Source organism: Polistes fuscatus, unplaced genomic scaffold, assembly GCF_010416935.1.
Source record: "Polistes fuscatus isolate 324 unplaced genomic scaffold, CU_Pfus_HIC Scaffold26, whole genome shotgun sequence".
NCBI classification, from domain to species: domain Eukaryota; kingdom Metazoa; phylum Arthropoda; class Insecta; order Hymenoptera; family Vespidae; genus Polistes; species Polistes fuscatus.
The window spans coordinates 1,963,307-1,978,598 of NW_025113103.1; the positions used below are offsets into that span (position 1 = coordinate 1,963,307).

The 15,292-nt window shown below is 30.1% G+C and overlaps 2 protein-coding genes across 5 annotated transcripts in view; one reads left to right on the plus strand and one right to left on the minus strand.

Moving 5' to 3' along the window:
- LOC122518818 (WD repeat-containing protein 47) overlaps positions 1 to 15,292 on the plus strand; it is a 54,788-nt gene that overhangs the window by 3,213 nt on the left and 36,283 nt on the right. The window contains exon 1 of one of the 4 annotated variants that reach the window (XM_043637930.1): positions 2,384 to 2,488. The exons of 1 other annotated variant lie outside the window; for it this stretch is intronic. In XM_043637930.1, coding sequence (XP_043493865.1) covers positions 2,424 to 2,488 — 65 coding nt within the window. In that variant the 5' untranslated portion in view covers positions 2,384 to 2,423. Of the gene's footprint in view, positions 1 to 2,383; positions 2,489 to 7,796; positions 7,989 to 15,292 lie in introns of those variants that run through there. 2 more of the 4 variants (XM_043637931.1, XM_043637932.1) reach the window with 2 other exon arrangements.
- On the minus strand, positions 12,175 to 12,961 carry LOC122518824. The gene is made up of 2 exons (XM_043637945.1): positions 12,886 to 12,961; positions 12,175 to 12,799 (listed from the first exon to the last, which is right to left on the minus strand). The coding sequence occupies exons 1-2, from the start codon at positions 12,931 to 12,933 to the stop codon at positions 12,335 to 12,337; spliced, it is 513 nt and encodes a 170-aa protein (XP_043493880.1). The 5' UTR covers positions 12,934 to 12,961; the 3' UTR covers positions 12,175 to 12,334.

Consider the following 15,292-nt stretch of genomic DNA (forward strand, 5'->3'; position numbering starts at 1 on the left):
TGGTACGAACACACACATACACAAATATACACACACATACACGTACACCTTTAATCGAGATGTTATCGTTTTTCGAGGATCGAAAGTAATTCCACCATCATTCACCATCGTACAAGTGTATCCCGTCTCTCTGTGTGGTTTTTATTTTAATCTCATTAAAACGTACCTCTGGTAATCTTTTTTTCTTTTTCTTTTCTTTTTTTCTTTTCTTTCAAGATTATTCAATTAATTAGAAAATAAAATTCGATTCGAGAGACGAGAATAAATTTCGGTCGTTTATTTAATTCGACTAATCGTTCGTACAAAAGAACGATTACACTTTAAGGATCCATTGTTTGTTATTTGCAACGATTAAAATGAATTGAAGAAAAAAAAAATATAATTTAATGTATTTACGTATTAAGGTTTCAAGGATCGTTAAAATCCTCATTTTTTTTTGTTGTTTCTTTTATCTACCTTTTTGTCTGTGTCTTTTTCGTTTCTCGATGCAACTTATTTTCCCTCGCAAATGTGTTAAATTATCACTCGTACCTAGAAGATAGACAATGAATGAACGGTAAGCCTCATATTATTCAGAGTGTGACTATACCGAACATATTGTAATTGCATTTAAAGGCCCGTCAACGTGCGCGCTCTCATTACCGAGATTAACGACCTTTTGATTACTCTTTCCACTCTTGTTAAGTACCGAGTTAACTTTCAAACTTCTCGGTTAATTCATAGGACAATACAGACAGAACGAAAAAAAGAATATTAAACTAAAAAAGAAACGCACGAATGAAAGGTATTCAATTTAATTGAAATCAAATTTCATTACGACCGTTCCACTATTGAATTACATTTAACAACATTTTTCATTCGATTATTTATAATTATTCGTATTGATCATTAGGGAAAGAAAGAAAGCAAGAAAATAAAATACAAAGAAAATTTCATATTTGTTCGTCGTGTATGGTGGTACCTAAAGGGTTTATTGAATTATTTTAGCAATTATTTTAATATTATTATTATTATTATAATTTTATTTATTTAATTATTTTAATTAATTATTAATTATATTATTTATATTATATTATTTTATTTAATTATTTTAATTATTTTTTTCTATTGAATTACATTTACCAACAACATTTTTCATTCGATTATTCGTAATTATTCGTAACTATTCGTAATTATTCGTATTGGTCAGAGGGGAATGAAAGAAAGCAAGAAAAAAACACAAAGAAAAGTTCAACAAAATCATCGAATCATCGAGTCATCGTTATGGGAATTTCAAGATCAAGGTTACCTCGTAGAAACTCTCGTATTTGTTCGTCGTGTATGGTGGTACCTGTGCAAAGGGTAAAAGCATTTGTAGAGTATGCGAGTGGTAGTGATAGTAAGTTGCAGGACGTTCTCGTGGACAGGAGTCGTGCTCGTTCGAGCATCTTCTCTCTCTTTCTCTCTCTTTCTCTCTCTTTCTTTCTATCTCGTTCTCGAACGAATTACGAACGGTCCCACTCCGTTGAAGAAGAAACATACACACACACACGGTCAATCTACCTGCACGTATACGCAGGTGCGTGGCTAAGCCAAGGTGAATGTGCCTTGGTCGAACACGAGCGAGCACTCGTTGCTTCTTCAGTCGGATCTTCTGCTTCTTATCCTCGACACCACCAACAGGAATTGCTGTTACTTTTCAATCGGAAATTTGTCCAAAATAAAAACCAAAATGTACTCTCGTGAATAGTGTTGTTTAATTAATTCGATTTAATCTCTGTGTGTGTGTGTTTTTTTTTAATTATCATACACACATACGAATCTTTTTATAATATTTATTTATTTCTTCTAATGAGAAATGAATATAATTGTGAAACTACGTACGCGATTGTTATCACGAAACAATTAATTGAACGTTTTATATTAATTTTGAAGAATAAGTGTTGTTGTTGTTATTGTTGTTATTGTTGTTTTATTCGTTCGATCAATTGAAACGTGTTTTCTCTTTTATACGACCGTGAACTAGAGAATATAAAGAGAAAAAGAAAATAATAAAAGAATTGTATTTGAGTAGGTTTTATCGGAAAATCGTTCGATAATATACTAAAGGCCCCCTACGTATGAAGTCATGTTCGTAAGCTTACGAATTATTCGCGATTACTGGGAGGAACGATACGGACTGATGGCTTGTAACTGACCTAGGGTTAACATCGAGGAATTCATGAATGTTAAAAAGTGCCAGAGGTCATTTCTTAGTGATTCACAGGCCTATCCTACTGTGTGCACAAGCATAATAAATCATCTCGTATTTGTTAACGTTATTACGATGTATTAATTAGTGCTTTGTCGTAATACATTCATTATTTCGTTTAATAAGATTAAGCTTTTTTTTAATTCGTCAACACGTCTACTTACTCGAGATATGGGATACTGTTTTTTCCACCATGGTCGTCGTGACGTCATCGGCCGTTACCGTAGTTGAGGATTTTTCGAAGGACACTTTGGGAAGGTACGATTACGAAATTATATTTATTATCTCTTTTTTTGTTCACACCCAATTTGTTAATAATATTTTATTTCTTATATTTAACATAATCAAATTTATATTTAGATATTCAATATTATACGAGTGCGTTGATACTTTTTTAGGTCAGTGAAATCTTTTACCTATCTCTTTTTTTTTCTTTTCTTTTCTTTCTCTGCCTTTCTTCTTCTTCTTCTTCTTCTTCTTCGTTGTCGATAAAAAAAAACGTTTCAAACACACGGCCGAGGTACGTCTTCTCTTATTCCTAGTATCACTCGATACACTCGATCGAAAGTTTATTCTCAATTCCTTTGGGGGGGGGTGGCAGGGGGAAGGGGGGGGGTGGAGAGAGGATCCCACTTTTGTGGTCACGATTTTCAAGCGAGATCACGTCGTAAAGTAAACGCGAGCTTCATCACGGATTTGGCCTTCTTTGAAATGGTTATAAATCGGTTTTTTCTTTTTTTTTTTTTATTTCTTTTTGTTAACCGGTAAAGCGAAAATAAAATCGCGTTTAAACTACATTTGTATATCGGCCTACTTTAAATGATACTCGCAAAATTCTTTTACGTTGTATATTATCGAATTCACACGTGATACGAATACCTATACATTTTTATAAACGCGTGAGTGGAATTGAAAAGGTTTGAACTATTTTATCAACATCGCGTTTCCCGTTTTGTATGATTCTTGTTTAAATTCTCGAGCAATTTCTCGAGATACAAATATGACGCATCATCGCGACAGATGACTTTTATTATACAGCGTTAGTAAGATGAATGATAGATCGATGTGAACCATTTCTAAACATAGTCAATTCGATTATGATTCGTTTGAAAATTCCGTGGATTCCACGTGTAAAGAAAATTCACAGATGGATATCTGGAAAAATATTATTTCTTTAGTATATCAAAACTTTTTATGGTATAGCAATATTATTTTTCATATATTTATAAAAGTATTTTAATTTATACGTATGCTAAATAATTATTAAATAATTATTATATTAATATTATAAATATTATTTACGAATTACGATTTTCTTTGGGTGTAATCTACCTGTTTCTTAAACTATTCTATTATTTATTTAACCACCTATATGCATATACACATGTATAAGTACACTCACATATACATATATATAATAACCTGATAACCTGACAAAAAAATACTTTCAACAAAAGTTGATCTGTTTTCGGTCGACATTGCAATAAAAAAACAATTCAAAAATATTTTTTCTTTTAATCAAATAGAAGAAAAATCTTGACTAGAGTTATGTGGGACGCCCTGTATATTTATCAAGTATTAAAAAAAACATTCAATCATATAAGAAAATAGAAAAATTGTATTTATATATAATTAAATACATAATCACTTTATTTATCTATATAAATATAGATTTTAAGTGGAAAAAGGGAAAAGGTTTTTAATTAAAGCGAAAATATCGTCTCGTTGATGTCACGAAAAAAATGATAGAAAGGATGAGAAGGAAAAGGATTAGGAACGAAAAGGAAGAGAGAAAAAAGCAGGAGAAGAGTAGAAGAGGAGGAGGAGGAGGAGGAGGAGAAGTTGATGGTGGTAGCTGAAAAGGTGCACGCTCAATTAAGGGGAGCAGACAGCGCGGAACGAACATTGCTCCAAGAAACGCGTCGTGCTTGTCTTCTTACCTTTCTTCCTTCTTCTTATTTTAAAGTTTCTTCCACAAAGTCCGTTTCCTTCTTAACTCCACCACCCACCACCCCCACCTCCCACACTCTCCCTCTTCGTGTCCTGCTTTCGGTAAAAATTACATGGAACAACAACAACAACAACAACAGCAGCATTATTTTACGAAATGTTGAAAACTGTTTACGAAATGTTGAAAACTGTTTACGGAATCCAACAAACCTTTCCGATTATTTTTTTTGTCCACCGATCAATCTTTTTATTACGCTTCATTGATCAATTATTATCGTTCTCAAATACTTTTCAGTTTCGTAAGAATTCTTTTTTATTACGAGATCGTCTTAAACAATTGGGCTTATTATTTCGAAACGTATTTTATGTAATTCTTTGTAATATCGTAGATAATAATCTTAACTGTCGGTGTGTAAATGAACTTTAAATATCTTTTAATCATTTAATTTATTATAAATAATAATATTATATTAAATAAATAATTTATAAATTGTCATTTAAATGATATTTATATGATATTAATTATAAATGACAATTTATAAATTAATATCGTTTAATATAATTGAATTATAAGAAATTTATTAAATAAAAAGTTCATCTCTACGTTAAATATCTTTACAGTTGTATCTCGATATTACATTATCGAAGGTATAGTAATCGTGAGAATCACTATTCGAGATCGTTTCTCATTACTCTACCTACAATAAAAAAAAAGAAAAAGAAAAAGCAAACTTACTAGACTTGAATACTGAATGCACGTGCAAGCAAAGCGATATGTTTCTTACGCGGAAGTCTATTTTGCCTGGAAGGTTGAACGATGAACGTAATCGTGCACAGTAGGGTCAAGAAAAGGTTAAGACCGGTCTTATCCCTTCCAAATTTTTCGAATACTTCGTGAAACGTGGTACCGTCGCTTCAACCTACGAAGAAACCTTTTTTTTTTTTTTTCATTTCTTTAACCTTTGACTAATTTCGAGGATAATTTTTTAAACACGTTAATGAGTGAAAAAAAGGAAAGAAAGAAAGAGAAAGAGAGAAAAAAGTCAGAGAAAAATGGTTAAATTAATTCGTATCGTAGAAGGTTATTAAAAAGCAAAGGTATTTTTATTCTTTTTTTTTGAAGCTTTTAGTCAAAGAATTTTGTTTGAGTGGTCCCTTCGCGAGAATTCTGTAAATCTTGTTATCGTGGACCGTTACCAAGGGAAACAAGGTAATGTGTTACGTCGTATTGCATGCGTTTCTCTGCATGCGGGATCGTTAGTACGAACATTCATCCTCGACACGTTCATTCGTTCATTTATTCAATTATGTATTTACTTATATAAATACTCATTCGTATTTATTAATGAAATTTCATTCGAAATTTTGATTATAATTAACACTAGATTTACGGATATTTTGTTCATTATTTTTCATGACTTAGAAACATTGTTTGAATGGAGAATTGAGTAAAGGGGAGGAATTAATATTTAAAGAATATTTCGTTAAGTAATTAAAAACCAACACATATGTTTTTAAAAAATAATATTTAAGTTATATATATATATATTTATTTATTTATTTATTTATATTTATTTGTATGTATTTTGTTTTTATATTTTAATTTATTTATTTATATTTATATTATTCTCTCTATATATATATATATATATATATATATATATATATATATATATATTTTATTTATTTATATTTATCTTAATTATTATGTATCTTTTATATATATATATATATTTTTAATAAATATTATTTATTTATATTTATATTATTTTGCTCTAGAAATTTCCCATTTCATGCAAATGATTAATCTTGATTAACGTCACTCTTATGTAACCGTTCGTTCACAACGTTTATATTCATTCTCATCCGATGGATTATTCAACTCTTACCAAAGATTTGATTAAACTTAAGATAATAGCTTTTATCACGATTAACTTCTTCAAATTCTAACATTATGATTATCGTACTAAAAATCTTGTCTCACTTTCTTACACTTTATTTCATTGTTCGTCTCGTTCCTTTGACATTTCTTCTTCTCGTGCGTTTATTTTTTTCGATGAATAATAAATCACACGAGGTCGTAAGATGTGTCCATCGAAGATCGTAAAATCATTCATAGGGATCATTCGGAAATCTTATTTCTTCACGTTTCACTGCTACGTTCTTTCTCGAATGATATGAATAAGACATGAATATCACTATCATAGACGAAGTAATCGTAAAGTCATGTATATCATCATCTTATCTGGATAGATTTTCAAACTGAGTTATCTTTCTTCGAAATACATTTTGAGTAATGTTTCTTTAAACGTCTATGATGAATAATGCACGCACGTGTCATCGAATATTAGTATTATAAATCGAGCAGAAACATTTTTCTTCCCCTTTTATCATTGACTTCGTTTCATGTAAACGATGATAAAAGTATAGAAGAAGAAGAAACTTAAGTTCTATATTTTCCCCACGTGTGATAAATAATAGATAAAATATTAATAAAACACATCTCGAGAGTATGCGATCGATGTATACTCATTAATAAAACCATTCATTATTATTTTTCTCTTACAAATAAATATTATATAAAGAAATGAATTTATATCTATGAAAGAATGAAACGAGATTAAAAATATGCGTGAACGAACAGATGTTTAGTTTTATTCGTCTGCTTGTATACATTAAAGTTCATTGACTGAATAGATTACAAAGAAAAAGAGGAAAAATAAAAAGAGAAACAGAACTAAGTCACACCTTTTGGATAGATTCCAAGTACTTTATAAGTGTTTAAGATTCCAGTGATGAAGCTTAAAAGCATGAATGAAAGTGGAAGCTGTGTTGTAAAACATTTGTATACACATAAACATATACAACATGTATAGAATGTTTTTATTAGAGATAGTTGTTTATCAATGACGTCACATTGAAATACATTTTCCTATTATATCCCTATAAATATATATTATAAATAATATATATTATAATATACTATAATATATACTATAATATATACTATACTATAATATATATATTTATATATAATATATATATTATTATATATATATTATAATAGCTTTTACTTAATATATTATTATATATTTATATATATTATAATATATTATTTATAGGGAATATTTATATATAATAATACATATTTATAATATAATAATATAAATAAATATATAATATTATATAATACATATTTATAATATATTATTCCCTATAAATAAGAAAATATTATTTCTAAAATCAATTTTCTTTTGTTAGTCAATAATATCATCCCTTAAATTAAATTAACCCTTTTGAAAATGTCAAAACTTTCAAGGAACGTGCATTTGGGTCCGTGCTTGTGCTAGACGCATATATGCGTTCACAGGTAATACCTATGATTTTTGCTGGGCGCATATATGCGCTCATGGCAGTAAACGAAGAAGACGAAGAAGTACGCGTGCGTGGGAGGTGTCTGTAGACTCTATTACTAGGGTTTTCGCATCCCCATCTCATATTCTCTTTTTCTCTCTTTCGTTATGTCGTCGGTTTCGGCGTCGGTTTAACGGCGTCGTCGCAAACGAACAACCAACGACGTTTTCCTATCGGCTGGTGGCAGTACGCCGCGTGACGTCGAACGTACGTCAACTTCCATACCACGTGTTTCCGTTTTTATTCCGATTTATCCTTAGAATTGTTGAAGTTGGTTAGTGACAATGGTTTCCGGCTTATACCGGGTTGTCTTATTTTGATTTGTATTCGTTGGTTGGTTTAATCAATTCGTCACGTGAATGTTCACGACTCGTCGACGCAACATCGATAAGAAGTAATCGATATATTTTATTTATTTATTTATTTATTTAATGTTACTTTATTCAGAGAATTTTTTTATTATACTTTATATTTATGTATTTATTTATTATATATAATTATATTATTATATTTTATAATTTTATTCATATATTCTCATCACGTTTTTCATACGCATTTTTTCCTTTGATCTTCCAACCAATACCGTTGTCCGATACTTTCTAATTACGATATGAAAGTCGTATGAAATTAATCGTACGATTGGTATTCAACACACACATGATACATTTATTTATTTATTTATTTATTTATTCAGAAATTTGTTATTTTTTCTATAACTCGTAATAGATAAATTATTGTTAATAAGTATAAGTAGATAAAAAGTTTGATTGGTGAATAAAATAACGTCTAATCTCTAACGAGGATCATTTTCAAAACCGACGAAATGACTCAAGCTTCGATATTTCAACGCACACGCTTAAGTTTCGTATCGCATGAATCATTTGATCCTACTACGTCTCCGTTTAAAAATCTGAACGACTGCTATTCTCATTTGAAAACGGGTACGACTACCTTGAACGTGTTCGACGAAGTATTTTTCTTATCGCCTAAGCTGATACCGAAGGAAAAAAAAATATTAGTTCTTATCTATCGTTTCTTCAAAATTCTCGTCATTATAAATTCGCATTCCATGAGAGTATTAAGTGCTTCTTTCTAAATATATTTATTGACTCTTCTGTTTTACCATGATAAAATAAAAATAAATTAAAAAATGGAGATAAGTATAATACGATTTTATACTTAAGGAAGAAATGGCAAATCAATTTTGTCCAATAGTCGTAGAGATAAAAAACAAAATGTGCTTAGGTAATATTTCATTATTTCATTCTAACGAAAATTCTAAATTTAAAACGTTATGTTAAAAGCGTTAGAAAAATCAAATATCATTATTTAAATATTATTACACGATTCTTGTGTATATGTGTGTGTGTATATTATTTTTTATTTTTTTTCAGCAACGTATTATTTATGGTTTGGTTAATTAGTTTACGTGAATTGTCAGTGGTCAATGTTTCCAATCGTACGGTTGGTAGCATAATTCATTATTAGACCATTTTCATTATTTGAACATTACAAAGTATGATTCAGAATTGTCGTGAAGGTAATGGAATGCGAAAAATCATGCAAAAGAAAGAGAGGAAGATAGTAGAATGAACACCGAGGGATGGGAAATACACCGACGTGCTTAATCAGCCTTTAATCTACTCCTCTGATTTTTTTGTTCCGTTTCTTTTCCTTTTCCCTTTCCTTCACTAGTGACATTACGTTATGAAGAAAGTAATAAGCACTGAAAGAGAAAGAGAGACACTAGTAGTTAAATAGTAATAACCTAGACGACTCGAATTGCAGATTAAAATTATAATCTTTCTCTCTCTCTTTCTCTATTTCTGGAATCTAACTTTAACTTACATTGTCTAGAAAAAAAAGTAGAATCCTTTTATGGAAATGCAAGTTGCATTTTAACAAATGCAACTTGGAGAATATTAATAAAGAAAAATATTCCTCGAATTATTAACCTGCGTAAGGTGGAATAAAATATAATTAACGGAAATTTAATAACTCAGATAATTAAATAATCGGAATTGCTTAGTGGGGGAGTAACTTAAAAGGGTCACTTGCCCTAGAGGATTTATTAAAGAGGGTCGTTAACTATTCCTTTATTATATTTTCTATTTAATTTAACAATAGTTATATTTAATCTTATTTTATATTTTTTTAAATAGTATATAAATATGTAGGTATGTGTGTAAAATTAATTTACATAGAAAAATTATTTATCCTTTATTATATTTTCTATTTAAATTTAATAATTTAACAATAGTTATTTAATCTCATATTTTTTTTTTAAATTATAAAAATATGTAAGTATGTGTATAAAATTAATTTACATAGAAAAATTATATATCCTTTATTATATTTTCTATTTAATTTAACTATAGTTATTTAATCTTATTTTATATTTTTTTTAAATAATATAAATATATAGGTATCTGTGTAAAATTAATTTACATAGAAAAATTATATATCCTTTATTATATTTTCTATTTAATTTAACAATAGTTATTTAATCTTATATATTTTTTTTTTTAAATTATATAAATATGTAAGTATGTATGTAAAATTAATTTACATAGAAGAATTATATATCCTTTATTATATTTTCAATTTAATTTAACAATAGTTATTTAATCTTATATATTTTTTTTTAAATAATATAAATATGTAGATATGTGTGTAAAATTTATTTACATACAAATTATATGTGTAAAATGAACGATTGATTTCTAACGATGATTAATTTAACATCGATTGAATATAAGTTACTTTTCTCTTTTTTATTATTCATTCGAAAGTATTATGATTTAAACAGATGTCTCGTTTTCTCGGATAAAAATCTCGGACGTAGAAAAATATACTTTGCCAAGCAAGTTTCTTTTTGTTTCAATCTTCTTCTTCTTCTTCTTCTTCTAAAACGAGTAAGATGATTTCGATCTCGTGATTTCTCGTAGTTGTCTATCGGGAATTTTGTGTCGGGGAAATTCTATGGGAGAAAAACGGGTAAGGGAAAAGAAATAAGAAAGAATAATAAGAAGAAAGATATAGGAATAGAGAAGAGAAAAGATGAAGACAAGAAGAAAAAAAAAAAAAAAGAAGAAAAGTTTTCAATGGTAGCTATCTTCTTGTGTAAACTAGTCGATGTATAGGTCTTGCTAGAGTCAAAGGTAAGCCAACTTGAATACCTCTATTACTGCACAGGTAATGGCTCCTTTAGACGAATTCGTTGCGGATAAAAGCAATGTAACGTTGGTACTTTGAAAAAAAAAAAAAGAAAAGAAAAAAAAACAGAAATTCGAAAAGCTCGAACCATGGCACGATATCACACACACGCACACACAATTACTACGTTTAAACATGTTCCCCATAAGTATTATATTTTTTGAGATCAACTATCTTGCTCACTCCGACATATTTCTAAGAAACTTATTTCCACTTTGCGTTTGTTTTCTCCTCGTATAATATAATTAATTTAATACATTAATACATTTACAAGCGTAACAAGAGTGAAAGATTATAATTACGAGTTGTAGTAAAAGTTAAAAGAGTATGATGTTACACTGGATATAATTATTAATTACATAGTTTATTTTCTAATAATTACGAACAAGATAGTTTTTTTTTTTTCGATGTATTACTTAATCGACGATACATTTGTTAGTTGATATTTTCAAATTGCATTGATGAATGATTAGATTTGAATGGAAATGTACGATTATCGTATTATTGTACGTTGAATTAAAAATAAGGTGTTAAAAGACAGAGAGAGAGAGAAAATACTGCTTGGTTCGTGTTAACGGGACGAGTAAATTCGCGGAAATTATAAACGAAGGATTTTTCATGCGTGCCAGCCGAAAAGTTGGTCGCTGATAATATTGCCTTTCCCCCCCTCCCCATAACCGTTGTTAATTAATGGCTTATTAAAATCTAGCGGACTCGCTCATTGCAAAGTGTAACGACCCGCGAGAATTGGCCCGTTATAATTTTTTCGTTGAGTTTAACTTTTAAAAAATTACTTTTTCTTTATTTTTACCCCCTCCCCTTTTTCTTTTCTTTTTTCTTCCCATATTTTTGCACATAAAAATATAACATCGCGTTTCCTTCTTCTTTTCTTTTCTTTTCTCTTATCGACCTTGCTAGTCTTTAATCGGAAACCTGAAATTGCTCTTACACATGCCATTTATGTTCATTTTCTTCTTGTTACCAATAACACAGACACACACAAACACACACACAGACTTTTTGCTTAATCGATGTCACCTCCCTCGTCCTCGAATCAATTAACGTTACCAGGAAATTATTCGAAATTGAATTTTCCTTTGTTCCGTTACTATTCGAAATGTAAAATCAAAGAGAAATTGTTTTTATTGTTACAGATTAATGCGAATTTTCAATTACTTTTTTTAAAATATATTCTTTTATAATTAGTATATTTGAAGATAATATTATTTTCATTGTTCTTTACAACTTTATTGATATTATGAATAATTCATAAACAAATGAACGTACAATTAATAATAATACTATATATATATATATTTATTAACAATAATTATGGTAATTTGAAACGATAATACCGTGTAGTATTTAACATAATAACTAACTACAGAATGGACGGATATTGATGAGGGTAATTTTTTGGCAAATTTATTAACGCGACATGAATGATGCATGAAAATATATATAAAATAAACCGATTAACTATTTTTCTAGTTTTTTTTTTTAGTTATACTTCACTACAATCCATTATAATTTAGCGTTCTGCGCATAGGGTGCATAATAATTCGGATATACGGATAATGGATAATAATGAGATAACTTTGGATAATCTAACATGTAATTGGATAGATAATTATATTGATTTTGAGGCCAATATGTATATCCAGAACTTGGTATTACACCTATTAACTGATTCATACCACTTTGACAAGGTTGCTGCTGCTGCTGCTGCAACCATTGTTGATTGGCATCCATTTTTGATACGAATTTTTTGTTAGAACCATCCGTACTGTAATAAACCGTATAAACACCTGGTTGATATACTCCACCTGGGTAAACTAGATTATTGCGTAGTGGATCTTGATAATAATTATAAATCGGTGACCATGTTGGATAGATTTGTCGAGCCAAAGGTTTTACCGATGGATTAGAATTTTCCATTTGTACAGAACCGGTAATTGGATCTTCTACTTCATCGTGCTTACTTAACTGCTACAATTAGAATTAGTAGATGAGATATTTCAAGAGATGTAAATTATTTTGAATTTTCAATGTTAATATGTTTGTATTACATTTACCGTTTGAACATTTGATTCCATTGGTTTCGACGTTAGTATTGGTTCCATCGTAAATAATCTAGGATCGATATAATTCTTTGCGATGGTTCTTTTCATGAAATTTTCAAACCTCGATACTTCTTTATCAACATCGACGTTTTGCGCATTTCGTAAATTCGATTCAGTTTTGTAATTTTGAAAATTTGTTGGATTCGCAATTTGCTGATTGTTTGAAGAGATTAAAAGGTTGGGGATTAAATTTTCTGGATTTAAATTAAACAAAGTTTTGGAGGTAGTCGGATAGTTCTTAGTTTCTGTCGTCTGATTTTCTTTATCTGAAATAAAGAAATAATAAATATTTGTAGAAATAAAAGAAAAAAGAAAAATTGGAAGAATTGTTCATAATTTTTATGCATGAAATACGATCATTAATATCTAACCTTTAATTAGGATACTATTTGGATTTTGGTTTTCGTTATCTGTCGACGTAGAAGTTTGATCGTTTAAGGACGAGTTCGGTTGAACAGTATTCCTCTCCCCCGTTTTCCCAGAATCGGATTGGTTCTCGACAGATTTTTTCGATCGTCGAAGAATTGTCTGAATGGAATAGACGTATACTCCCTCTCCGAACGCCAAAACTTTTTTTATACATGCATTTAACGCTATTTCTATATAAACTAAACTATTTCGCGATATTCGATTAAATAATTTAAAAGAAAAAAGCGTTCACTTACCGAAGGAGGGGGAACTGCCTGAAGTTTGTTAATCACGTAAGAAGGTTTGACAATTTTATGACCGCCTATTTTGAGTGCATGCAAGTGTCTTGGAAATCCTGCTCGAGATACGATTTCCGAATTTTGAGGGGAACCCAATAAAGGATTACTGTCTTCTGGATTATTAACTTGAGGACCGTTCAAATAAATAGGAATAAATGTTGGTTGTCCGTAATAAAAATAATCCGATGTTCTGTATTGATTGGGTAGGAAATAAAATTGTCTATCAATCGGTTGATATTGTAAATATGACCGTGTATACTCTGGTGGAATGATAACGTCGGCAATCGTTAAGCTCAACGTGCTAATGAAAATCTAAAATGAAATCCCTTGTTACTTTTAATTTAAAACAATATAAATACCATAGTTAGTTTTAAGCGAATAAAACGTATCGCGTTTAAGTACGAAAATGAAAAATCGAATTATTCAAAAATAATCTTACCAATATTTCAAACTGCATTTTGATAATTCCTTGATAGCCGTTCGAAATTTTCTACGAAACTGATCAGACGAGCGAGTCCAAGTGCACATTTATTCGTGCACATTTGCTGATGGTAATGCTGATTAAGCGTCAAGTAATACGTCCTTTCTAGAATCTTGACGTTCGTAACGTGATCAAATTCGATGCGAAAAAATATCGTATTCGAATTGAAACCAAATGGAAAGAGAAATATAATTGCGTTGTTTCCACTCGGAAATTTATTTGCACTAGGTTGCACATTTTTTTTCTGTGTCTTTTTTTTTTGTATTATTTTTTTTGTTTCGAACGAAATAAATTTCGTGCGTAGGAAGAATGAAATAAAATCGGACGTATTTACAAAGTAATTGTTAAACGTAACTGCAAGCTTCGTGCATTGTTCGTTGCAACGTGGACACGTTGTTCAAAAACTGCTTGACTAGCAGTGAATAGATGTAACTCTCTCTCTCTCTCTCTCTTATTTTTTCTTTCTTGGTGCAAGCCATACTACCAAACGCTTATGTTCATCCGTCTGTCTACGAAGTATTTGCCATTGTCTACAACCCTTCTGATTTTGGAGAGGAGGGTTGTGTTCGCATGCAAGGAAGGAAGGCACGCGAGTAAAGCTAGCGTCATGTGCGAACAGTCGATAAGGGTTCCTCCTCATGCCCTTACTCCCTTCGTTCTTTTCACCAAGCTCGTAAACTTCCCCGAACTTGCTTGGTTGCTTGTCTTGAAAACTACGTCGTGCGAGGATCCTAGGTGGAATATAAAGTAGATATTCGTAAGGGGGTTTCTATGATTGTCTTAGATACGGTTTCTATTTCTATATTCTTCTCGTAGATTTAAAACGAGAAATAGACAAATGACAAATTTGTGTTGATAGTCGATCACGTTTCCTTGTGTTAATTATACAAATATTTATTTGAATCCTGGTTTTGATTAATTGTTTAGTAGATGAATAGAGTAACAGATCAAAATCCGAATCTAGTCACCCACTTTGCGTGTTAATCGGGGCACGTCAGCACAAATGTTTGTAGCCTCGAAGTGCATTGAACTCGCAGAAGGATGCATTTTTGCACATTCCATTATAATCTGTTGCAATCGTGTGTGTATGTGTGCGTTCTAAGCTTAAATGTCGAACGGAAGTATGAAATCAGTGATGCGTAAATCACGGGGTTATCGACAAATTATGGTC

Bases quoted from the DNA above. Each gene is read 5' to 3' on its own strand.
- LOC122518824 (XM_043637945.1), bottom strand. From the start codon at position 12,933: ATGGAACCAATACTAACGTCGAAACCAATGGAATCAAATGTTCAAACG. The intron at 12,800-12,885 runs GTAAATGTAATA...TTCTAATTGTAG, and splicing joins TGGAATCAAATGTTCAAACG to CAGTTAAGTAAGCACGATGA.